Below are 27,446 nucleotides of genomic sequence, written 5' to 3' on the forward strand. Positions count from 1 at the left end.
ATCGTGAAGCTCAGGACATACAATATCTCTTAGCAGACACACAAATAATGAAACTGATACTTATCTGCTTTTCAGGTTGTAATGTTTAACTACCTGTTTTAATCATCAATCATCAGCTCATCAAAGCTATGTGAAATAAGCAGCAGTTTTACAGAGGCCACCAAGTAGTGGTTCTGCATATTAAAAGGCTGTTTTATTGGTGATAGGCAGGATGGATAGGTGGCACGCTACACTGGACAACAGCATTTTAATGTAGTATATGAATCAAATGAAAAAGACTGGACGTTTTCTGAACAATGATAATCCAAGGACAACAACAACAGAATAACAGCAGTGTCCAGAATCACTGAGACATACATGACTGGGAAAGAGCAATGAAACTGCTGTAGCTTTCAATCTTTCGCAGCAAACATCCTGACTGGTCATTAACCACATCAACCATAATTGCATTTTTTCTTTTTTTTTTTTTAGATGAGCAAATTTCAGGGTATTCTCGTACTGCACATGTTCACTCACCAACATAGCCCTACAATGTCTAATGGAATGAAGCCATTATCAGTTTAAAATACCTGTACACTATTTTTATCTTATTGTTTTAACACAACTGTATAGTGACAAATAAATTAATTATTATACAATTTTATTATAAATCAAATTATAAATGATTATTAATATTTTTCTTTGCTATTTTGCAAAACTAAGGTGAGAACTAAATTATCTATATTTTATACTTTAATAGCAAAAGTGTTTATTTTATTTGGCAGCAAATTACAATTTCATTTGAAGTTATGCTGACACAACATTTAGTTTGTTATGAGCAACAGATTAGCAACTTATATTCTTTCTTTACAAAAAGCAAATGTTTAAGACATTTCAGTAAAATAAGTACAATTACCTACAACATGAACAGTTATTAATTGTATTTACCCTTTTGATCAAAATAGACCTTTTGCTCCCCTGTTTAATGGTCATAGTTCTATATATAAAATGTAAGAATTTAACTTATTTTAATTATTATTAATTATTTAATAGCATTTTTTCATCAAGTGTAAACATAATATAGTACATTTTTATTTTAATATAGAACATTTTTACAAATGTACTATATAATTATTGTGACTGACGGCTGATGTAGCAGCAGACAACAAAAGGTCTCTATGTCAGTGTTTAACTGGCCTGACTGTGCCTAGTCCTGACTGTCTGGGGGTTGGGTAATGTTTTTTCACCGTAATCTTTTGTGCTATTTTAGATTTTTAGTTTCTCTCAGACATCCACATCTTATAAAACATAATTTAAAATATCCAAATATAGAATCTGTTTAACTGGAGCAGCAAGTGTAGGGTGAGTCAAGGCAATGACAACACAAGTTGTCTAAGTATCACTGTCCAAGCTGCCGTACCAGTTTAAATATTAACCTATATTAAGAAAAGTGGCCTTTCTCAGTCATATATTTTAGAAAGTGATAATATGAACTGACAAACACAATGTCAACATGAAGTGAAGGTACTTGCATGAGAATCAGAGAGAAAAATCGTGCATGCCAAGTGGTAAGGATTAAGCTAAAAAAAAGCAGGAAAGTAAGAGAAACAGAAAGAACATCAATACACTTTGCATGCAGGCAGAGAACCATGATAAGACTGAAGATACAAACCTCCAGCATTAAATTGCTATGTCTGATATAAATGGTTTCACCCTCAAGTTTCTTAGCTCTTTTCTGTGGAAAATAAGGAAAAAGGAAGAGCTGGTTGGAAATACTGCTAAATTCATAAAACATATTAATATTGTGATTATAAAAAAAGGAAAAAATATTATTGGATTGCAATTCCCAGAGTGTCTAGCTCAGTGGACACAGGTAAAGAATTCAGTAACACACACTGACTGGTAGAGTGAGTGGACGTCACATGCTGTGCATGCAAAAGCTGCTACAGTTTAGCGTGCAGGAGCAGGAACACTGTTGTGTATCTGCTTGTCTGCTGGATTGTACCATTCACTTCGGGAAATCACCACTTTTTCTATATTTTACCTTCATCTACTGTATATCAATAGTTTGATATTCCTTAAATCATAACATTTCAAATTTGACAAATTAGTTTGGTGGAATTATAATTTTAAAAAAATGCACCATGTGAACCTATAGATTAGACCACTTATGTACAATGTACATTAAATGTACATTGTACAAAATGCAACCTAACAATACATAAGACACACAACAAATCCACACAGTAAACTAAACTTTAGTACATCTTCATTCACCATCCCTAACTACACCATCAAATGCAACTCGTTAACAAAGTAATATCACTGGTTGTACCAAGCTTATTACCACAACTTTTATAATTTTTTAGCATCTCAAGTTGATGCTAACATAAACAGATATCATACTTTAAAAATAACTGGCTTCCAGTAGAATGGTCAAAATCAGATACTTTGCTCTGCTGTTATAGAGTAGGATGATTCAAGAGCTCTGGAAATTTCAAGTTGATATACTGCTAGAGCATCATTTTGCTGCACTATCACTACCAGTTGGGTAATCTCCAGTGATGCCTTATTGTAAATGTTATAAATATGCTGTCTTATAGATGTTATAGCCAGATAAATTACACGTACATGTGTACATTGTAAACCAGCATAAAGGATCTGCATATTTACTCTGGAGGAGGAGGAGAAGCCAAGTTTAGCAAAAGAAAAACATGTTTGCTGACAAACTGCTGCAGGCAATGAGTAAATAATAATATGCACAATGGAATGGCATCTTACTCAATGTTGCCTCTGGTCAGACAGCAAGAGCTAATGGGTAATGTACAAGTGTTCACTGAACAGACACAAAGCAAGAAATCAAGCAATTTTAGCATCCGGTGTTAGCAGAAAAGCAATGAAATTTTTCAATGATATATTACTGATGCAGAGATGAGAATGGAGAGGTAGCAAGACAATCGGCTCAGGAGGTGCTAACCTTCCTCACCCGCACCATCTCTGTCTTTGTTCTGTCCTGAGGAGAGTGCTGTTCCCCCCACAAGAAGAAACACACAGTTACTGTTTGCTAGAACACTTTTGTTTTTTACATAAAAATCGCATGCATGTAAGACTTTGAGGTGACCTAACACTTCCTCTGACACTCTTTACTCAATAAGTAACAACAACAACAACAGAGCCAAAGATAACATTCCAATCTTAAATAAAATGTAATAAATTAGATCGACCGAGCAACAAATATTACAAAATACAAATATTTAGCCATTTTAAGCATTATTTTGCCACACAACGATTGTTATCAGCTGTTATCGCACCAATAATTATGCTTCAGTAGGTCACATACTACCTACTGGCAAAGTTGAGCAAGATGCTGTATGTGAGAAAATAACAACATCTAGAGGGCGTAGTAAATATAACATGCCCGATGCTGGTGATGTGGCTGATGTAATTTTGAATTGACAAAGACTTTGTAGGGAGGGGTCAGGGTACATGTTTGGGTGACAAAACACAACCTTGAGAAGCTAGGCAGATATTGGCAGATTAACAATGATGATAATAGATAACTGCCATTAACCTCTGTGATGACTTTTTAAGCACTTGGCTCAATACAATCAGTTTGGTTAGTGCATGTGGCAGCCATTACCTCTAGTCTTTTTAAGGGTTAGCCATGTGAATATCTGCACTAGAAATATGCAGAATAAAAAAACAATGCTGAAAATTTAATCTCAGCTTCATTGGCAAGAAAGATAAGTGAGCCAATTGGAATAATGTGGATTTACAATGGTTTTAGAAATGATTAATACCCCTTCACATTTTACATGCTTTGTTCTTAAATTGGTTTCATTTAAAATTCATTAAACTGCCCCTCATCGATTCATAGTCAATAACCCATAATGGCAAAGTGAAAACTCAATTTAAAACATGTTTAGATCATTTGCAATTACAAACTAGATGGACCCCACAGAACTGCGGAGTTCATAGATGCGTCCAATCCAGTTTGATGGAGCCTGGGAGGATTTGTCATAAAGAAATAACCCAAATCTGGGTGTGAGAAGATTGTAGAGGCTTACCCAAGAAGGTGTTCAACTGTGACACCTGTAAAAGGTGCTTCCACTAAATTTGTAATTATTTTACTAAAGTATTTTCCCCTTGTCCTAATTACAAGGGGGAAACTATGGGAAATATTTGTCCAATAAAAATTCACAACACAATAAAGTGTGAAATCCTCTGAATATTTTCTGCAGTGCATATGGTATATGTGTCTGTCCCAGAGCTTAATTCTGACTGTCATTGCAAAGGCTGTGAATACTTATATACATGTAATTTTTTTTCCGTCTTTTTTATTTTTAATACATTTACAAAGATTTCAAACCAATATCTTTCACGTTGTCATTCTGGGTATTGTTTGTCGAATTTAGAGGAAAATAATGAATTTAATCAATTTTGGAATAAGGCTTTAACATAACAAAATGTGGAAAAAGTCCAGTTCTGTGACTACTTTCTTTATGCACTGTATGTGTGACGAGTTTCACATGTTTAATCCAAAAAGCCTAATCATGCATCAAGCAAACAAACCTGGCTCTTTTTTTCTCTCTCCCAATTGCTGTTGGTCACAGAGGGGGTGTGCCTCCGCTCTCTCCTGGCCACCGTCTGGTAGCACACATAAAGCTCATACATCACTTTCCATCCGCAACCAGGACAAAAACCTCCCATAAAAAAGTATGTTCCCATACAGCAAAAAAAACAACTTAAACTTGTACTTGTGGGAAATTGTCCTTTTTTATATTAGACTGCTTACACTGAACGAATTAAACCTGTGTTCCCCACTGCTTCATACTAACACTACACTACAGCAAAGTACAGTAGCATAATAGTAACAGGGAGACATTGTTTAAAAAATTAAGAAAAAGAACACATTTATTAAACTCAAACTATTTGTTTCAGGTCAACAATTAGCTTTTCTTGCTATTAAAAGTGAGGGACCTTGCAGTTATGTGGGTAAAACATTCCTTGTTAAAAGGGAAGCTTTCCTCCACTTGGTATGTCAGTCAAAGTACAGCTGTTTTAAAAATGACATGTACAGTAAAGGACTGTTCTCAACCTTGATTTCTGGAGTAGCCCCTGGTCTGGGGCTCTGACTTTTTGTGGGTTCAGCATGTTGACTCTCTGCCTTCTTCACAGCCTTCCTCTCTGCAGAGCGGTGGGCTCTCGGCATAGAGCCATCACGGTGGTCAGAGCGAGGCAGGGTTGGTAGAAGCGGTGATGGGGTCGCTTCCCCAGGAGACACTGGTGACATAATGGGGGCGCTAACTGGACGAGTGGATCTGTTGTCAGGAGTGGACGCCATAGCTGGAGTGAACAGAAAGAAGAGACAAAAGACTTACTTTAACAATCAATAAATTAAGCTTATGGTTTAAAGTGATATCTGCAGCCATATTGTAGTAATTCTTATCCAATGATCCACTGTCAGGAACAGGTCTTACTAGCACAGTATTTCTGTCTGAATTCTTGTGATTTGCTAAGCAGAGAGCAAACTGATGATTTGAAAACCTGTTGTCATCAACCTAAAGTGGAGGAGCTAAAACCAGGAAGAGATGTATATATTTTTAATTAATACATACACTCCTGTGTAACAGCCAGACATGAGTAACATGTGTATGTTTCATCCAAACATCAAATGTGATTCACACTGAGATAAATCATACTGATACTACACAGTAGTCAGTTCGTTAATAGGTTTGACCAAAATGGCTTATAATGACAAACAGCTACAGTCAGGTCCATATACATTTGGACAGTGACAGAGTTTTAATTATTTTATCTCTGTACATGACCAAAATTAATTTCAATATGAAAAACTGATATGCTAACTTGGTGGTTAGTTTGCATCTTCCTGTGCAGTTGATTGGATCATGTTAGAATCACACATAACCTCACCATGAGAATCAGAGTAAAGCCGAACAGGAAATGTGGTGTTCATGTAATAATATCAGCAGGCTGGGTCTGGTTTTTCCATGTGAGATTCCAACTGTGAATCCATGCACAGTAATTCACAGAGAATGAAGAGAAAAGAGCCTCAAAGATAAAGGTTCAGGCCTATTGGGTCTGTTTGCCACTGCTCAGGTGAAGAGATGACAGAGGCTCTCTCGTGAAGACGCATCATGCCACAACAATGCTGAGTTACCCACACAGTATGTTACAAAGCATTTATTAGTAAGCTACTAAAAAAAGAACAAAGCGTTTATTAAGTTTGCTGGCATCAAAAGCTTCCTGTCACAGATTTTCCTCACGCCCAATGTTTGTCTTTGACAGTGCACATTGCAATCTGACTCTGATTTCTCCTAAATGAACGGGGTAGTTTCATGTTTGATGTTAGATGTTTGATGACAAAAGGGAGCGAATGATAGTGACACACATATTTTTAAATCAGGTTTATTTATTTAATAAATTTACATTTAAAGGCAAAGAGTTTACGACAGCTCTCTATGCAGTGCTGCTAGTGCTGTTGGTGAATCTGGGTCACTGGAGGCTTCAATAGCAGCATGTTTTGCAAAATATTTCTATGAAAAAAATGTAAACCAGGTACATAGTGTAGCTTCACATTAAAAGGCTCATAGCCATTTCACACCAGGCCATAAGGCATCTGACATGACAAGATGAGACACCTCACCCAGTTGAGTACTAAGCTAGGCCATTAAATTTGACTAAGAAATGAATGTTCTGCACAGGATGTTACTTGATTAAGAAGAAGACAAATTATGATATCACAATAATATAATTAGTAGAGTGGTCGTCAACTAATCGTACTGTTGTTGGTTCCTCTGGTCATATATCAATCCCACTGTCCTTAACTGAACTGAACCCCAACCTAGTTGCTCCCGGTGAGTGTTGGCCAGCTGCATAGCAGCTCCGCCATCGGTGTGTGAGTGTGTGTGTGTGTGACTGTGAGTGCGAATGAGTGAATGAGAAGCAGTGTAAAGCGCTTTAAGTACCAATAGGTAGAAAAGTGCTGTATAAGTGCAGACCATTTCTTTATGTTTCGAAATCTATTTAATGTGATAAACTTAATGTTCCCAAACCTGTGCCTCCTGTATGTGGAGCAAGAAGCTTTTGAAAACAACTACTAAGTAGGATACAGCTGTTACTACAATGCTTTATAGCCTATACAGTATACATTGAATAAAATGTTACTGTAGGAATAAATCTATTGGTTTGAATTCAACTTTTTCAGACACCAGATACTTGATCGACATACAGCAAACTACCAGTAACTGTGTGAGTGTCACAGAGGAAACTCTTCGTAGCTTGTTTAGACACAAAGCTACATCACAGGCCATCACAGTATGTTTTTGTCTCTGTATCACTGCCCAGGCTCTTCAGTATATTTATAGTCAGACTTGGAAATCACGTGCTTTAATAGCAGACATGAGGCACCAATGTCTAAGGACACATGCTATCAACACTCTGAAAAGACACAAGATAAATAGGCAAGGATGTCGTTAAAAGCAAGAATGTGAGTGCTCTTTTCCCAAAAAAATCTATAAGCTTTGTACTGATGGCACTTTCACAAGCTGTGGTGTGAAACGCGCACAGACATACACACACACACACACACACACACACACACACACACACACACACAGAGAACCATACACACGTCCAGCACAGCAGCGTACCTCCATCGAGGCTGCGTGAGTTTCTCTTGCTGGAGGAGCGTTGGAACAGAGGAGCCGGTCTGTCGATCAGAGAACTGGCCTGTCTGGTCTGAGCCTGAGTTCGACCGCTGTACCGAAACTTTGATCCCAGCGCCAAGAACTTCCTAGGAGTGGTGGCCATCTCAGTAGAGGTCAGCCTGCACACAATCAACACTGATACTAATCTTCTGATCGGATTTTGGTCATACTGAAGGTAGCTATAGCACTGTACAGCCATGTAAATGGACTAAGGCCGTGTTTGCATTGGAAGTATGGCATAAGCATAGCATCAACAGTATCACTGATGGAGGAAAAGCTAGATTTGGTAGGTTGCAGCTGTGTGTACTTGATGTGTTTCTCTGTTTTCTGTGGAAACACATTGATTTAGAGAGGATTCCCCAGCAGACAGCTAGAGAGATTTAAATAGGAGCAAATTGTGTGGTACGTGCATGTTGTACTGAATGTACATGTACTGTATAAGAAACGCAGCTGACATGCTTTTGGTTTAACTTGAAGTATACTTCACCTGAAGAAGGTGTGATGTTCTACACACACTTTCCACAACTTCTTGGCTGCCTTGTAATTGGGCAGTTTGAATCCAATTGCACTCTCATACTGCTCCACCTGTTGAAATCACAAACACAAAGTTTATGATTTTATTCATGTTGAGTGTGAGTTCGTGTAAACAGTGAACAACAGAAGAAATATTTGTTGGCATGAAAACACTATGTACCTCTGATGGTCTTATTTTGATAAAAAAGCTGCTGCGTTTGTAGGAGACCTTGAGGACTTTGGGCCATGGGAAGCGATTGATCCTCAGTTTGTCTTTGTAAACCATCAAACCACTGGAGCAAACCCCCAGCGTGATGTCGACACCATCCAGATCCTGACAGAGATACCCCAGACAGACACAAAAAAACATTTGGATTAACAATCAAAACGAGACTTCCAGAGGTGGTTAGTAACTAAGTACATTTACCATTGTATGGTACTTTTACTTAGTTTCAAGTTACTTTAAATGCAGATATCTAATTAACTACAGTACTAAATGTTGATGTATTATTAGGGATGAAACAGCTCTACAAAATGGTTTAGTTTCACACCACCAGTGACACACATCTTTATCCTTATTTTTACTCACTACAAGAAGTGTTTAATTTCCAAAATTTTTAACTTATAAAAATGTGTCAAACAAAATCTGGATTTTATGTATATACTTATCAACATCATCAAAAATCATTATTTGTTAAAGTGCAGTTTTCTTAGCTTCTATTACTTTTATACTTACAGTACATTTTACAGGATATACTGGGTACTTCTACCTTAATAACATATTGAAGAGGAAATTATTTACCTCTGAAAGCTAAAGAAGGATCTTAAATGGGTGACAAATAAAAATATCTTAAAGGACATAGTGAATTTAGTCCCATTCCAATGCATCACACATACGGTATGTTTAATCAATATTTCAAATCCTCTGTTTTTTTAATTGTATTTCCAGCTTCTTTCTACAGGTGGTGCAGATTCACTAGGCTGATACTAAAACTGTTTCTGGCTTATCAGCCAACAAAAGTTGATCACTGATCTGAATTGAGTCTGACCTTGTGTTATTTATAACCCGAGGTTAGCCTCATTATCTGCAGATATTGTAAATATGATAAGAATTTGTTAGCTGGGTTCATGCTGGATTTAGATTCTATAAAATGCTTACATTTATACGTTCATTAAATTTTCCTATGGTGATTTCTGTAAATGCTAAATATGCCTTGATTTAAACTCAGTCCTTATACATGAGAATTTCTGAAGACTGACTATTTATTATCTTTTATTTACAGACCTTTTACAAGGTCTTCTTTATCGCAGTGATTATCACACACCATGTGTTTGAAATGTTTACTATCTTTCCTGTACTGCGGATCATTATCCACAGAGGGGCAGAATAGTCTTGTAAAACCTCCTCCTTCCAGATCTGATTTAAATCCCTGCTCGGATGCAAAAGAGATTGACCTGATTTCTGCTGTAAAACCTGACATGCCACATGTTTTCTGCAGTTCGGTTCACATGCACATTTCTGTGATGTACTACATTAGAATAATAACAGACAAAACTGCAAAGACTGCAAGGTTGAGTCCCACTCACAAAAATTACATGAACTGTACTGTAGGTTTTATTTGATCTATAAAGTCATCTTGCATCTTAAGTCAGTCCAAAATAACAATACTTACAGAGCTGCACTTGCATGCTGTCAAGCACTCAAAACTAAAGAGGAGCTCACTAGCAGAATATCTGAAGTAGTAGCTTCTATTCAGTTAAATTTTTCAACTATATTTATATCACCAATTCACAAAAAAGTCATCTCAAGGCAATTTAAATAATAAAGTCAAGACTATACAGATATGTAGAGAAAAGACAATCAATCCCCCCTTGAGCAGCACTATACAACAGTGGAGAGAAAAGACTCCAACCTCCAGCAGAACCAGGCTCAGGGTGGGCGGCCATCTGCCTTGACCGGCTGGTGTGAGTGGACAGTGGAGGGAGAAGAGAAAAGAGCAACAAAAGCAACTGTGCTCACCTTGGCCTGATGGAGGTCCACTCCATACATAGAGAGTTTCTTGGCATTCTCCAGGAACATCAGGTCTGCCTGGGCTGGAGTCATTGACCTGCCATAATACCACAGCAGAAACTGAATTATTGTGAAATGGGTTCCTTTCTCTACACCTTGGATTTATCTTTTATTAAGGAAGACTGACAGTGTAGTTGATATGTACATTAGTTACATTAATACTAAGATGGAGGTAATTCTGTTCAGTAGGTGAAAGACAAAATCAAGTGCATTTCTGTAAGTAATGTAATTTAATTTGTATTTTACAGTAAATGAAGAATCTAGGCCTTTAAACACTGGCACTAATTATAAAATAAATTAGAAAGTAGTACTACTCTAATAAGTACACACTTGTGATATTCCTGCTCTAAAAAAAAATCAAAAAATATCTTATATAATATAACATGATGTAGGTTTTCTGTTTTCTTTTTCATGAGTTTAAATGCAGGAAAAACTTGTACTGATATCGTGATCTGACCTATATGTACGGTGGAGCTCCATCATTTTCTCCTCCAGCTCCTTGGTCTGACCCTGGACCATTTTCATCTCCTTAGCATATTCATTGCCGTGCACCTCAGGGTCATATTCACCCAGCTCGGACTGCAAGGCATAGGAGCCCAGCAATGCCAGGGTTACAAAGGAACAGGGAAGACGGCCCTGCAGGATGTCCTTCCGCAGCTGGAGACACAGGTAATACCTTCAAGGCACAAACATTGTTCACTTACTAAGTATGTAGATACAGTGTAGTGATGACAGATAATTGTATACAGGGAGCTGTACTCCATCATCTGCAGGTGATAGTGACTTAATAGTCAGTGGACTCTGTGTTAAGACTGACTTTCTTCTGTCCACATTGAGCTTGGTACAGTTTTAATATTGAGACGTTGTGCCGTTGAAAGTCACCTGAGAAAGAGGTTCCCTTTGAGCTTCTTGTGCCATATACACCCAAGAAGGCACAGTAACCCAACAGAAAAACCCACCAAAGAAAACAGCACAGAAAAGAACTCCCACAATCCCCAGCACCTCTCAGTTACCTCTCCCCTACGGACAGTACAATATGGAAGTACAATGGAAATGCACTACCTTGTAATGTCCTCAGATAGCTGGGCTGGATCCGGTGGATAGAACTTCACATTGAAGGTGAAGTTGTAGGTGGCACCTTAATAAAGTAAAATATATACTTGATGAAAGAACTCTAAATACGGAAACATGTAACTATAGCACATGAGACTGGAAGGTTTCATTTGTAGGTGAGCTTACCTATAACCTGCCTGCGAATCTCCTTGGTCAGGTCCATCCAAGTCTGATCAGGAAAATGAGACATGTTAGTCAATGTAAGGAGTCTGAGGTCACATCAATGATTTCTGCACATGTTCACAAAGCTGACTTTTATTTTGTCTTAATGTGATGCAGAGGTTGGGTTAAACTAGACTAGAGATGGTGACTGTGGGCACAGGTACTTCACTAATCACGTTCCTGGAAATCTGGATATACATGCAGCAGAACTCTGCCTCAGACATGTTATGGAAGCATGGCTCACAGATTTTACAGATTAAAATGCTGTTTCCTTCACTTCTTTTTTCTGTGCATGTATGTGTGTGTGTGTTTTAAAGAGAGAGTGAGAAAGAAAGCAGACAGTGCAGTGCATAGCTGTTTTTGACATAATGAACTGTATAAAAGTCCTCAAAGTTTCTGAGTTTTGAACCAGGCATCACTGTGTAATGATCCTGTCATGCTCAAGTAAAAAGCCATGTATACATGGACCAGACTGAGACACGTCTACCACTGAAGATTTTATCTATTTCTGGACATTTTATGGTTTTGGTTTGTTGTTTGTCTCTTTTTGGCAATTTTGTAATCATTTTTAGTAGTACGTTTTTTTCTGTTAATTTTTTTCTGTGTATTACTTCTGAGTTTTGTCTCTTCTTGGTTGTTCTCAATTGTTTGTGGTCAATTTGTATCTCTAATGTGTCTGTGTTGCTTTGTTTTATGTAGTCATTTTGCATTTTGTAACTGAATTCTGTGATTTTCTGACAAGAAAAAATAACATTTACTTGATCTATAGGCTCTGGCCCTGGGGCCCCCACACCTCTTGAACCCCTCGGCTGCAGGCCTGTCTAGTAATTCTTCCATGTGTATACATTGCAGAATATACTTGGAGAAATTTACCTGGGGAAGTCAGGTTTTTCTAAACCCCTAATCTTATCAACAATACTGGGTTTTTCATGTACAAGAATGTTAAGAAACAGAAAGCCCACTGTATATGTGTTGCAATGTAAACACATAGTTAGAACACAACTCGCCTTCATGGTGGGTGTCTCCCAGATGGCCAGGCCATAGTAGTCCTTCTCTAGCAGGTTGAGGTGGTCACACACCTTCATGAACAGGTCCTGGCCTTTGGCATGTTTCTGACACACACACATATATGCATAAAGGAATCAAGACATTTAACAACATTCACCAGCTAATGGAACAGACCTCATATCACACACAATGAAATTGTATTTTCCTATACATTTATTCACTGAATTATTAAATTACAAAGAAATTTAGGATTGTAAACAATCAAACAATTACAAACAGTAATGATTATCATTTCAAAATACTAGGAAATACAATATGAGTTTGACATACTATATTAAAGGATTGGGTTGCTTCCCAAATTTTGGTTTTGTTATTTCCTCTGTGTCTTTTTAGTTTTTTGCTTTTTTTGTTTGTTTTGTTTTGTTAAATCATGTCTGATGTTGTTTTTATTATTCAGTTTTAATTCTTTATGTTTTTATGTCATGTCTGTGGATGGTCAGGTTCCTGCCTACTGTATATCTGTGATCTGCTAACATCTACTTATATATTAATACTTAAAATAGATCTGTTCTGATCCTTCTAATAAAAGCCGATATTTGCATACATGAAAATGAAATTGATAAAGGTCTAGATTAAATATGCTCTTACATCCAGCTCACACTCATACACAGCTTCATCCAACAGGGTGACTTGGATCTGCATGGTCTTGGGCCGGCGTGGAGCTCTGGGGGCTTTGGCTTCCTCCTCTGTCGTCTTCTCCTCCTTTTCGTCCTTACTGCCTCCTTCAGTACCAGACTCCTTCTCCTTTTTTTCGTCCTTCTCCAGCTCTTTTTCCTCCGCCTTCTCCTCTTTTTCCACGGCAGCCTCCTCTCCTTTTTCCACTAAGCTCGTGTTGTCCTTTACACCCTCCAGCTCAGCTTCTTTCTTCTCTACCTGAACAGCCTGACAAAGACACTTTGTTTAGAATACAGTTCATACTTCCGTAATAATCTTTCCTCCTACGAAGTACTAAAGAATGTCTGGTGAACATTAGAAACTGTTCATCTTCTGGCTATTTCCAACCCTAAAGTGAAGCTTGGTAGTGGTGGGATCAGGCCATGGGGGAATGTCTCACTCATCAAAATTTTTAAATGGAGAAAAACCTGCTCCAGAGGTATAAGACCTGAGACTGAGGTGACAGTTTACTTTTCAACCGTTAAGCAAACAACTAAGACAAGACTGCCCAAATTTAAACCACAGAAAATCTGTAGAGAGACCTGAAAATGACAGTTCAGAGACACTTTCTGTGAGCAGAGTTGTCTTAATTGCTAAAAGAAGAGGAGATGCTGAGTTTTTTTGAAAAGTGCTGCTCACTTTAAATTCAACATGAACATATATTTTTTTTAAATATTTCTCAGTTTTAACATTTTATATATTGTATTTGTACAATTTGATATAAGATCAGTTTTAAATGATTTGCTAATCCTTACATTTTCTTTTCTCCGCAAAAAAACAAAATATCAAGTATCAGTATCAAGGTTATACTGATCAAGGCCCTGGGAAAAACTGGTATCAGATGGAAACCAAACTTTGTGTTCCAACAAACAAACACACAGAATAAGGGCCCACCTGAGCCTCAGCACTGTTGACTGAGTGCTGATCCAGGGCGACCTCTCCCTCAGTCCTCAATTCAGGTTCAGGGTCAGCAATGGGGGCTTTCGCCTCCTCTTCTTCTTTGTCCTCCTTCTCTCCCTTATCGCTCTCACAATGCGAGCGCCTCTTCAGGAAGGATGAGAAGAGGCGAGAGAGGCCGCGACCGGCAGAGTTGCGGTTTCGAGGCCGGAGCTGCTCCTCCTCCGGTGAGGGCAGGCTGGCGTCCTGGCAGACTTCCTCCTGCTGCCTTGGCTTCTTCTGGTGACTCTCTGCCTCGTCTGTTGTCATGGCAACAGCTGTAGAAATATAAAAGAGAACAAAAGAAACATGATCATAACTTTTGCTTTTTAATCATAGGATAAGAGTAAATAAATGAGTGTAGTGTAGAAGCAGATAAGCAGCCTGTCTTGAGTGCAACTTTATCTTAAACTGATTTTTTTTCAAATAGAAAGCTAAACATGAGCTCAGCAGAGCGTCTGTGATAGACTCTGAATACATCACATGACAAACTCATAAAAATAACTTCCTCCACTGTACAAGCACATAAAAAAGATTTGAAAACTAATTTCAGGTTGCCTGTATTATACCAGATTATTATCAGTTAAATGCTATTCTGAGTGCTGGATCCCTTTCTTCACACTATTCCCACTAGTGTCTCTATAGCCACAGGGTTAAAAACAGATACCTCACTTTTGCATGGTGCTAATGGGGCCACTAAACTCCAAGGACTGTTAGGACTCACGCCGATCTGAAAAAACACACATCATCTTGTTTGCCTGTCATGCTCACTTGTGCTGTTCTCCATCATCCCCTCACATAGCAGCAGGGTTTGGCTTGTGGTTAATGTGGCCATATGAGAGCTGTATGTTCACACTTCATTACAGCAGTGACAGTGGGCGCTCACATGAGCTGCAACCGCTGGCAGATGAAATACCACAACCATCAGATGCACAATGTTAGAGGAGATGAAAAGAAAGGAAAAAAATATCCATCCATCCTTTATCTTTAACTATCATGTTCAGCATTGTGGGGGCAAACACAGAGAGACATACAGTACATAGACAGACAACTACAGTATTCACACTGAGTCACATTCACACCTACAGGCTATTTAAAGCCACCAATTGACCTAACATGCCTGTCTTTGGACTGTGGGAGGAAACAAGTGTACCTGGAGGTTAAAGTGGCAATTCTAGATATAAGGCGTGTTAAACTAAAACTCTAGCACAAAAAGCTGTTTATGTTGTCACTGATTCTCCAAGTCTCTGCAACTCTCCTAGAGTTATGGAACCCCATTCTTCCATGAAATATTCTAGAATGATATCGGGTGACTGCGGGTCACTGTGTTTGCAGTGTATTGCATTGACTCCCCAAGCTGCAACCGCAGGGCACCCACAAGTATTTCTTGGCTCCTCACATCACTTTTTTAAATAATTTGGATGTATGGACAGGTAGAACACCAGTGTGCAGTGCCCCTTTAAGTCATCACTCATGACGACAAAAGCCACTTCCATGTCAACTGAACTCCAAGAACATCAAAGTATGAAAACAATGAGTTAAGCTCTAAAATAGTCCAGAGAGTGGACATTTTTAATCAAATGCTCTAATAGCAGATAATAAAAAGGAAGGCAGTATGATATGTCTGGGTGGCACGCTCCTCTTCTCACTCACTGTTTCCAAGATCAAAAGCTAACTAAAACCCTCGGTTGTAAACTTTTTCTGATAGCCTATCAAAGAGACCCCCACTCCACTGTATCGGTGTGTATGTAGGGGCAAGTGAACTGGTTAGAGTTCTGTTCTTCTGTGGCTCATGGGGATGAATCATTGTGGCATAAAGCACAATATGAATGTGTATCAAAACAATCTAAAGAGGCCATAAAAACTACAATGTGACACCTTCAGGGACCTAAACACAAGTGTCTTGACTGAGACAGACGAGCCATAACTGTATGTCCTAAAATGCCATACTTTTAGACATACTGTATGTTGGCAGATTGGTTGTGGTGGGGGACAATGGTGGGAGGGGTAATCACAGAATGCCACACGTGGAGTTCCAAGCTTGCAGTGCTGAACGGATCCTGACACAGCTGCATAAGTGCTGACAGGGCAGAGAAAAGTACGAGTGTTAGCTCCACAGCTCCAGGTGCACTGAGAGAGACTAATGAGAACTAAACATACAGCAATGAAAAAACAGGAGTTTACTTTCTGATAGTTGATTTTTCAGTCAGTGTTTGGCCTAAGGCAGCAGTTTGTAGCAGGTGTCACAGCAAACACAGATGTCTGCAGCTTTTCAGCCCAGATAAGCTCCAATTCCTCCTCCCTTCAAGCCAAAGGTGTGTTCACCAGTTAAATGAGCTCCGCTGTGGTGGTGTTGGTGGGGGTGGGGGGGGGTTCAACATTTGTATCAAGGTGACAACAGAACAGTTCAAATCCTTTCATGCTATTTGGACTCTGTGGTGCAGAGTGTTTTCCTGCCAGTATTCATGAAACTCAATCACACACAATCTGTTCTTATAGTTTCAAATGTGCCTAACAACAAAACTATGATATATTCTGTGAAGCTAGGGTTCAACTATTCTTTCCGACTGCTGGTGGCAGGAAACAGGACTACTGACACAGAATAAAAGCTGCAAGTGATTGATTAAACACATTATCACACGAAGAACAGACTAAAAATCGCTGTGTACAATATACATTGACCTAGCATGAGTTGATTTGATCCAGTAAATCAACAGTAACATAAAAAATATATAAAAATATACTATTATTCACCCTTCGTATCCTGGTAACAGCCAGAACACCTGCAGAGCTAAACAGAATAATTCATACCCATCAGCAAGAACATAAATACCACCTGGAGGTCCTAATGTCGTAGTGGACAGGGGTCAACACGCTGACCAGTCTGTGGCTACACAGCTTCACAGCAACACAGCACAGCCATGTGTTCTGACACCTGCCAAACATGGCATCAAAAGTGAATCTATCATAAGTTTGTGATATTTAACTGACAAATTTGAACCTGACTGTATCATAACATAATCATCGCTGACATAAAACCGTCAGAGTTGAACCAGGCGCTCCCTAACTGAATACAGTATATAATATCTGAGAACCAAGAGTCTGTGTGCTTTGTGTGCACTGAGGCAGAAGATAAAGCCGAAGTATATAAAAATGTAAGGATCCTCCTCAACTGCTGAAGCCATCTGCAATCTGACTGAAAATATCTGGTGGAATTAGTGATAGAGATTATCATCACTATATTGCAAACTACTTTCTATTTTAAACCATTAATTTATACTGTACATCAGTGCCATGAACCAAGCATGAAACACGTACAACATATTTGTTAGACCTATAACCAAAAACCGTGAGATTGGTGGACCACTGCTCTACCTCCTGCATCACAGTTACATGTGGTCACAAGTGTCCTTGGGAAAGACACTGAACCCCAAGCTGCTCCTGGTGGGTCAGATGAGCAGCTAACACAGTGGCTGCCATCACTGGTGAGTGAGCGTGTATGTGAATATGGTAATGAGAAATAACAATGTATAGCACTGAAAGTTTAAAGCACTACAAGTTGGGAAAACACAAGCAAATATACAAAAACTTTACCAATGTAAAAACACAGGTAAAGCATTAATAGCGCTGCAAAAAGCCACAACACAACCAACTTGAGAAAAGCGCAGCAGAAGCCACAACACAGTGGAAATAACTCCGGAAGCAACAAAAAGTACATTTACAAATCTAAATGTCCATCACTTTTTGGTGACGGACAGTCCTGCAAGGATTCATCTGCTTCCCAGTTTCAGCATTTTACGGGCCTTGTGGTGGCCTGGGTTCTTTTACAGGAGTGTAGCTGGAAAAGAGGTGAACAAGATGGTGATCAGATCCACCAAGGGGCCATGGATTTGTATGCATCTCTCACATTAGCATACAGAAGATCCACAAGATCTCCTCTTGTATGGCAGTCCACAAACTGTTTAAAGATGGACAGTATGCTGGAGAGGGAGACGTGGTTGAAATCTCCAGATAGGAGGATGAATGAGTCTGATACATTGTCTGCACGTACTAAACCACAGGCAGTTTTAGCATGTTACTGAAGCTCAAGTTATGGAAAAAATCTGACATTCATCACTTGATACCAAAACATCCAAATCCTCCATTTAATTTCTGGATAAAAATAGTAACAATACAGCTTTATAGTCTTATATTATATAATTTTAAGATTTCAAAAAGATTCTTGAATTTGAAGTCAGAGATTGAAATCATTCAAAGTTAAAAACTAAATGCATTTGTAAGAAGTAAACACATCCTAAAGCATATCAGTGTTTCTGACTGCATGGTCACTGTAGGAGAGTGCTGAGCTTAGGGACTGAAAGCAGCTTTAAAATTAATCAGGGCCTGTGTGGGATTAAAGTCTGCTGTGTGCTGATGTGGAGACCAGAGGAAGCTGGATGGCTGTATCAGTCACTGCTGGACACCCTACTCCTCAGCCCTAACACACACATACACGCACACACACACAAACACCTGTGCACGCATGGACACACAGACCTATACTGACAGGGCCCGTCTGCTGGTACGAGCTCTGGAAACTACCCAGAAACTGGAGGTTGGGCTGACCCAAATGAAATCACAGGCAGGGACATTTGATGAAAGAAAAAAGATTAAAAAAAAAGCCCTAGAACACGCAGACACACACACACATACACACACACAAACATGCCGCTGAGCTCTAACAGAGCATCTGTGTGGAGAGAGAGCAGTACAGGGTCATGCTGCTAACTAGGCCTCAGGGATACAGATGTATCAGTGACAGTGATGGAAGCAGTCAATATGAAGACACTACACAGCAGTGACAGTAAACAGTTTAAGGAAAAGTTTTGTGTTCTTACGTTTTTTTTGACTTGCTAACAAGCATCAGTCAATACTGAAGCTCCTTTATTTCATTCATAACACACTGACCTAAAAACCAGTGACAAGAGGGAGCATTTCATGAATAATAAACTTTTATATCTAAAACTTGAATAGCTTTTCACATAGAGCAGTATTTTATTTAAGAATAAGAATAACAAAATGTTACTGTATTGATTGTACATTAGGAAAGAATGATTCAGGAAAGCAGCAAGTTGCTTCAATATCAGTGTCTATATCTTTGCATACAGTCATTTAAAATAAAAATAATAAAACATAAAAAGCTGAAACAAAATATCTAATAAAATATCTATAAAATAATCACTCCTACTGTATGCACACTAATGTGATCATTATTTATGTTAAAAAATAAAATAACAAATCAAACAATTCAACAACCAGTGTTAGTTGAACACCAGTTTAGTTTTGTCATCTCTGGTGTCATAGATTTGTTCTTTTTTCTATGTTTCCTGTCTTTCTTATCCTCTCTTCATTCTGTCCATGTTTACACTTTTCATGTCAGGCTTTATTCAATTTGGAACAAACAACACTGAAAAGGAGGAGATGTCATGCATCATGCCTGCATAATGTGCTTTGTTCAGTAGCAACCTGTACAAAGAAAGCACATTAGTGGTGCACCATGAACACATGACTGTTAAATAGAATGGGAGGGGTAAGACAAATATAGAGACACATAACGAGGCAGATGAGTCAAGAGAAACATGAAGAAAAAGTTGCAGCAAACACCAGCAGACAGCCAACATACAGTACAGTTTAAGCTTCAGTATCTTAGTATAAACTACAAGTATGTAGCAAAGTACAGTGGTGCTTTATGAAGCTTTTAACTATTTCTGTATACATAATCTTAAACATCAACAGATTTTTATTATATTAACTAGAGTAAAAAAATAACTTGGTTTGGTCCAGGAAAATAATACTTAGGGTGGTGACTTCACGCAAAAACAAAATAGTGACAGGAAATGACATCTCATTGCTTTTATTTGTAAGTCAAGTGCACTTCTCCTCCACCTCTGACTTATTTTGGAGCCTGGTGTGCAGATTTTAAATGTATAGTGACAGAAAACATTGTTTTCTGAAGTTTTTTCAGCGGAGGTTAGAGAAAGGAAAAGATGGAAGACACACACAGCTGATCCACAGTGTAAAACTGTCTACATAAAAAAATATAGTTCAAATTCCTGTCAGACTTTAGATGGACTTTTTCTTAAAAATGAGATGGAATCACCTGGTAAATGATCTCTCTTTTCATTCAGCCTTTCACTCAGCTGTGTGTTTGCAGCCTTTTGTTACACACATCCACAGTTGGAAAAAGCCAATTAGAAACCTGGTCACACGTATATATTACAGAGAGTCCAGCCTTCTCTGAAAGAAACCTACCTGGGGAATCCAGGTTTCTCTAATTCCCTACCCCGATTTCAGAACCCAGCTTTACCGTTTACATGACAATTAAGAACTGTACTGTAAGCAACTGTAACCTGGTCACTTAAGTCCGTGTAAGCACACTGAATGAGGATTCAGGAAACCGCTACTGAATTTGGGTGAGTGCCCTCAAACAACAGTATCACCACTTTACATGGTGTCTAAAAGTAAGCTCTAGAGGCACAGGTGTAGTTCTTCCACAGCATTTCTATAGCTGGCATCGCTGGCAATCTTGTTTTTCAGATGACAAGGTTCTTATTCTGGAATGCAAAGTTTAATCATCACCAAACCTGATGCCTCTCAATCAAACTAAAAAATGTCTACTGTGCTTTCATCTGTCTCCATAACACTCTTCAACTAACCCTGTGGTTTGTCCCACATGGTCTTAAACAAACTGTAGACAGGCAGCATTGTTCTCTTGGGAGAGTAGTGACTTTGTACTTGCAGCTCTGCCATGTACACTGTTGTTGTTCAATGTTCACCTAGTGGTGAACTCATGAACACTGATATTAGTCACTGCAAGAGAGGCCTTCAGGTTTCCAGACATAATGTTGAACTATTCCAGACCTTGTTTTTTGTGTGATATATATTTAAAGGATCCCCAGCCACGGCTATATATCGAAGTGTCTTTGGGCAAGACACTGAACCCCTAACAGCCCATTCCCCTCCCCAAGCCCGGTAGAAATTGGGGAGGGTTGCATCAGGAAGGGCATCCAGCGTAAAAACTGTGCCAAATCAACATGCGGACAATGATCCGCTGTGGCGACCCTGAACTCACGGGATAAGTCAAAAAGACAAAAAAAAACAAAAAACAAAAAACCCAAAACATTTATTTAAAGACCATTCCTGTAGAGGCGAACGGTAGTGGTGAATGTTCTCAGTTTGTACACAGTCTGACTGAAAGTCAACTGCTGGAGTCCAAATACTTCTTTCACAATTGAGTATCAACAACTATTTTTCAGAAATCTCCTTTTTTTGAGCCATGACACACTTCTACAAACCTGTTTTGTCAACATCAGACTTTGATGGTGAAGACCCACAGTTCTTTTCTTTCAATAAGGCAGGACCAATTTCTCCTTCAAGTGAACTGGTAAATCTAGAGGTTACAGATTTACCAGTTAGAGGTTAGTTTTGTCAAATACAAATATTTAAGATTTCATTAAGACCTTCCACAATAAAAAAATAAATGAATAAGCATAATTGTTTTGGCTCATTTTTCAAACTGGGTTTATCTAGTTTTGGGACTTGCGCATGTGCACAAGTCCAGTAAGTCCAGTGCAGTAATTTAAAAAAAGGTTTCAAATGCCACTGTTTACACTGGAAAACACACCCCAGTCACACAGTTTTCGCAAAAGACAGTGTTTGCTCATAGACATCAGTTGACCATGAGTGCAGATTAGCACAATTAGCAAGGTAACCCTTGATGGCTGTGCGGGGCCATACCTGGTGGGGTGGGATTCACACCACAGCCTTCTGCATCACAACCCAATTCTCTACCCCTTGAGCCAACCAGGCTCCTTCAGGAGCCACACATGATACATGCTATTCTTACTACAAGGGAAAAGTTCTCTAATTTAAAGTGGCGTGCTGGCCTGTCACATCCAGCTCATGCAACAGTTTATACATAATGCAGAGAGAAGTGCTTATTCATGAAAATCACCACAAAGCAGTACAACCTCAATACATATTATTGTCTTTGTAGAATGATTTTCACATTGCAGAGAAATATATGGAAACCAGCATGTGGAAGCTAAAAAAAAAAACACATGCATATTCATATGCATTCACATTCATATGCATATGCATATGAATATGACACATTGTCCACAACGAATGTAAAATATGAACCTTGGAGAACCTACTAGACAGTCCCAGGTTATTATAATGAGAGATCATTGAAAATGTACAGTATGAATATATGTTTTAGCAATAGTAACTGAATCCAGCAGTCATCTACCCTCATCTGTAACAATTCACCAAGAAATGTTGGATCTCATCAGAGTAGAAGTACACAAACTATTTACTCAAGCAAAAATGCAAGGACTTCCCTAAAAACATGCCTCAAAACTACAAGTACTCCAATAAAAAAAACATTATTGAACCTGATACGGCTGATATTGTAATGAATAAAAAGAAGAAATAAAAAAAAGATCTCTATTAGTATTGTTGTGGATAATATAAAAATACTCCAGTAAAGTATGTACCTAAAATCTGCAATTTATTCGTACCACCTACAGGAAACAAAACATGAGTATTTTAGTTTTTTATATGCTAATACATGAGTATACACTGCTTCAAGACTCTGGGGCTACAATGAACTCACAGCTTCATCCTCCAGTCTTTACAGGCTAATTTAAAATACAGTTCACCTTTTGAATTTGGCAACAGTCCTGTAATCAATGCTGAAGAGCAGAACCATGTTCTCTGAGAATGGAGTGGAACTTTTCTTCTTTGGCGGAATAATTAAAAGCACGGTTCTCTGTCTGCTGATTGGATACAGTAACGGCCTCCATCATGACTCCATAGTCTACTGGAAAAATCGATGACACCGACTAACGCCTGGCCCCACTCTCCAAACTGATAACGGGGGCTGATGCCGGATCAGAAGAGCGCGATGGGCTTCAGATGACTAACACATGAAATCATTAACACAAATAAATAATATTCACGATTTAACGCGCTTTCACCTGTAGGATAAATACACAAAGTATCAACCCAACACAATCTGCTCTGGTTGCTGTTATGACACCTTGGCTTGATTAGCAGATATCCTGCTTCCACATTATTCATTTGAACGCGGTGCTTCCACACAGAATAAAAGCAGCGCGCCTGGCAGCGGGGACAATAAAGGGGCGGTAGGTGTACCTGTCTGCAAATGGCGCTGAATGTGAGAAAAAAATGTCAACAAATTATGTGCGAGTAGCAGAGTGTGATGTCCGGAATCACTCACCTGTGCTCAGATCATCCAGCAGAAGAAAAGATCCTGTGTGTTTCTGTCCCTCACACGCACCAAATAAACAAAGTGGTAATTCACAAGCGGCTTTAACAATGTGTTTAGGTACAAGGCGCGAGCGCTGTGTAGGAGCTCTGTGCCCTTAGAGTTGTCTGACAGGCAGCCAGAACAGGCGCAATGTGAATGAGTCCTTTTCGCTGCTGGATCTTAGGCTATTTGTGGCTTTCTTCAGCAGATTGAAGAAGAACGGGAGCAGCTGAAAGTACAAGTATAGCTGGTAAGTAAAGCTAATTGTCCATTTTCTTTTTTTTTTTTCCTGACTAGTGCTTCCAAGAACCCGAATCAGTTATGGAATAGGTACCCAGATTATTTACTTACTACTAAAATGTAGAAATTTGAAAATTTTATATAGTATAATTGTAGTAAATTATTATCACTAAAATATACTTGCAGTAAAGTACCACAAGTACTCACTATGCAGACTCAGATTCAGAATAATGCAAGCCTCCATTTTGTTTTCTTGTAGTTGTACATGTGTAATGACAATAAAGTTGAATATACGATGGCCCTGAGAGCCCAAAGCATTGCAATTTGAGTAAACACATCCAAATAGACAAAACACGATATACAAAAACAACTTCACCAATTTGAAAACATAGGCGCAGCATTAAGAAAAAAAAAAATCACATCACAACCAAACTGAGAAAAGCACTGGAAAAGCCACAGCACTACCAAATGACGAAATGCTCTGTAAAAAGCCACAACACAACAGTACCATTGTAGACAACTGTCATAGCAATGTTTCTGGGGTACACTAAGAAGCGATGGACATTTAGATTTGTAAATCTATTTTTAGATGCTCCCTGAGACAGTTCCATTGTGTTGTAGCTTTTGCAATGCGTTTCATCATTTGGTTGTGTTGTAGCTTTTTGCAATTCTTTTCTCAATTTAAGCAAACTGCCACTATGGGCCAACCTGACCAGGTCCCTAACACACGTTTTTTGCTTTTTTTTAATGTGTAATCATCACTATAAAGTTGAAAATGGAAAAGGAGGAGATAACATTACTGAAAGGGACAGTGGTTTTTGGAGGTGTTCCTTATCCGATCCAGTGATTTCCACTGCAAAATCATGTCTGTTTTTAATGCATCAATTTGTATCTGAACAATGTCCTCTCTGAAGAATTAAGGAATACTATAACATAGCATAAAATCAAAATAAGTAAAGCAAAAGCATATACATTAAATGTACTTAGTCCTACCATACCACTACCAGGAATGACCATTCAGACTTGGCTCACTAGTTCTATTTATATTTTACATGGTTTCATGTCTGGTGAATACCTGTGTTTGGTGGATATACAGTATTAAATGAGAAATGATACATCCAAATGTGATAGCCAATTCGTCATTTAAAAAGCTATAGGTATATCCTAATGAAAAGGTTTAGTGTCTTTTTTTTCTAACACATTTACACATTTACATTTAGTGGCTTTTATCCAGAGTGACTTACAATGCAAGCAAAAATCTAAGTCAACAAGAAATATTAAATAATGTATAATAATAAAATAAAAATTAATAACACTCTAGGAATAACACTTACAGTCTCATAATAACATATGCATTATGTCAAGGCAAACGTATATAAGCTCTAAAGGAAACAATATAGCCAGACTAAAGAGATACATAAGCATTCAGCCTGTTAGACAGCACACAGGGATTACACTCCCTTTAGCTCTCCTGTCTTCATATGGGAGGGTGGAGCTTTGAATGTAATGGGACAAGTGTATTTGTGGAAGCAGCCAATAGAGTGGAGTGGGGGGCAGTCTGCTCCAATCAAAGCCCTCAAAGCTGATGTTCGTGGCAGAGCTCCACTGTCAGTAACCAAGGTTCCCAGTGCCATAAAAATCAATGCATCCATTTTTACAGAGACTGGAGAATGATGAACGAGGAGAGCACGTACCCTGGAGTTAGTCGAATTAATTCATAAATATATGAATTCAGGTCCTTGTTCTTTTTAACGTATTAACTGTAAATCCCAAAGCTCTGTTTTATATCCCTTAGAGTGCTGAGAGGATTGTAGATACATTGCCACACATGTTTGGACACTGTTACATAATAGACTGTAGTAGGCCTAGATTCACAGGAGTGCATGTGAAACAGGATTCAAACAGGATGACATCTGGCAGCATTCAGAACCATATTTAATGAACAACAACAAGAGAGGAGACACAATCAGCTGGAGAGCTGGGGAGGTTGTTGCTGCAGCAGATACAAGACAAGCAAATGCAAAGTGGAAGCAGCAACAGCTAAAGACACAATTAATATACAGATGGGACAAAGAAACAATGGTCAGGAAAGTGCAGAAACTGTGCACAGCTTCCTCAAATCCTTGTACTGGTTTGGCAGTGACTGTACAGAGGCCAGAGTCTGTGCTCACCAATCCTATTTGGCCACCTGTGCTACAGCTGGAACACTGCACAAAAATAATGGTGGATGGACACACCGTTAGTAAGAGCTGCAGCTCAACAAAAACTGCCACTGCAAAGTCTTAAATCACAGTTACATTTTATGAGTTTGATGGTGATGTTATTTTGATATTTGATTATTCATTTTAGCCATATTTTCTACTGAAAGCAGAAAACTCGGAAGTCTGACTTAATAAAAATACAGAATAAGAGCAAACCTCAATAACCAACAGTAGGCTACTTGCATAAAAAACTTTCCATCATGGACAAAAGAAGAGCAAACTAGTAGCACATGTAGTGATATACAGTGGATCTCCACCAACACAGCATCATGGTTATAATCTGCATGTCTAAGCCACTTTGAGTGCTTTTGTCTGAGGAGCACAATGCTCTCTGCTTCTGCAGTCTGTACAGTCACATCTTTGCACAGACACTCCTTCCCCCATCTTTACACAAAAGGCCACCCTTTGCCCCCGTCGCTATCACTGGTGGCCCACCCCTCCCCCCAGTGTAAGGAGCAGGTGCCGAGCCAGACCATATGCTGAGGTGAAGAGCCCCCCTCCACCTTCTAATGCCACTACCAAATGTGTAGTACCAATGTGTATTAATTCAAAATAGAGTGTTTTCATTTGAAACGAAAATAAGATGAAGCTTTCAAATGTGACAACTATGGTAAGTTTTAGCGATTCACTGTGTCTTTAGTCAGGCAGATCTGCAACAGCAATCAGGAGAAAGTAAAGGAAAACATGGGAAAGAGTGACTGAGCAAGACTATGACTATTAACAAGCGATAATGAATGAAAAGAACTCAAATATATACATATTCTTAACATATCTACTCTCAGTCTGTCAAACATCTTTTCTTCAGACTATGAACAAAACCTGTAACCTTGGCAGTATTAACTAACTATAAGGCTCTGGGCAAAATGAGCTGTGGTCCCCGACTGGTCACAGAGGCCTTCTACTCATCTATTCTTGTCTTGGTTTCGGAGCAAGCATCTCAGAATTTTATAAGATTGCTAACATTTTTTTATTATTAAAATGTGAGCATGCAGGTCCCAGTTTGATGCCAGCACCTTAAGATGCCAGCACCTCTCACCAGTCTTTTTTTTCAAAAGAGAACACAGGAATATGAAGATTTATATATAAACATACAGAAAATTAGGTATTTGATCTGGCTTATCCCCTGATACCACAAATACTATGCTGTAATACTAATTTCCAAAGACAAATTTCACTAAGTGTAAAGGACTTAAGAAAGTTCTATTGTCTATCAGCCATGTACACAAAAATGTATACTGTATATAGAATTTAGGTAATAGTGGAAATGCTTGTGATGGAAAATCCTATTTTGCTCTGTGTAATTACTAATATTAGGAATGTTAATTAGATAGGACTGGCATGAAGAGAGTGTCTTGGTGATGCCATTAATAGTTGGTGACATTATGGATCTAGACCAGTCCAGTTGC

At 38.6% G+C, this 27,446-nt stretch overlaps 1 protein-coding gene across 12 annotated transcripts in view; it reads right to left on the reverse strand.

The window, feature by feature from the left end:
• The window catches only part of epb41a (erythrocyte membrane protein band 4.1a), a 106,463-nt gene extending 82,795 nt beyond the window's left edge, over positions 1–23,668 (reverse strand). For 7 of the 12 annotated variants that reach the window (XR_010914829.1, XM_067510136.1, XM_067510119.1 and 4 more), the window contains exons 1-15: positions 23,510–23,668; positions 14,185–14,504; positions 13,225–13,518; positions 12,576–12,680; positions 11,533–11,575; positions 11,356–11,431; positions 10,751–10,969; positions 10,243–10,330; positions 8,404–8,556; positions 8,197–8,294; positions 7,653–7,828; positions 5,078–5,325; positions 4,552–4,626; positions 2,957–3,004; positions 1,652–1,714 (exon numbers count right to left, since the gene is read on the reverse strand). Coding sequence is in view for 11 of the 12 variants with exons in the window: in XM_067510136.1 (XP_067366237.1) it covers positions 1,652–1,714; positions 2,957–3,004; positions 4,552–4,626; positions 5,078–5,325; positions 7,653–7,828; positions 8,197–8,294; positions 8,404–8,556; positions 10,243–10,330; positions 10,751–10,969; positions 11,356–11,431; positions 11,533–11,575; positions 12,576–12,680; positions 13,225–13,518; positions 14,185–14,496 (1,998 nt within the window). In the remaining variant the exon portion in view is untranslated. The remainder of the gene's footprint in view (positions 1–1,651; positions 1,715–2,956; positions 3,005–4,551; positions 4,627–5,077; positions 5,326–7,652; positions 7,829–8,196; positions 8,295–8,403; positions 8,557–10,242; positions 10,331–10,750; positions 10,970–11,355; positions 11,432–11,532; positions 11,576–12,575; positions 12,681–13,224; positions 13,519–14,184; positions 14,505–23,509) is intronic. The other 5 variants (XM_067510167.1, XM_067510146.1, XM_067510158.1 and 2 more) reach the window with 5 other exon arrangements.
• Between the last annotated feature and the right edge of the window lie 3,778 nt (positions 23,669–27,446).

Source organism: Channa argus, chromosome 1 (assembly GCF_033026475.1).
Source record: "Channa argus isolate prfri chromosome 1, Channa argus male v1.0, whole genome shotgun sequence".
Lineage (NCBI taxonomy): Eukaryota > Metazoa > Chordata > Actinopteri > Anabantiformes > Channidae > Channa > Channa argus.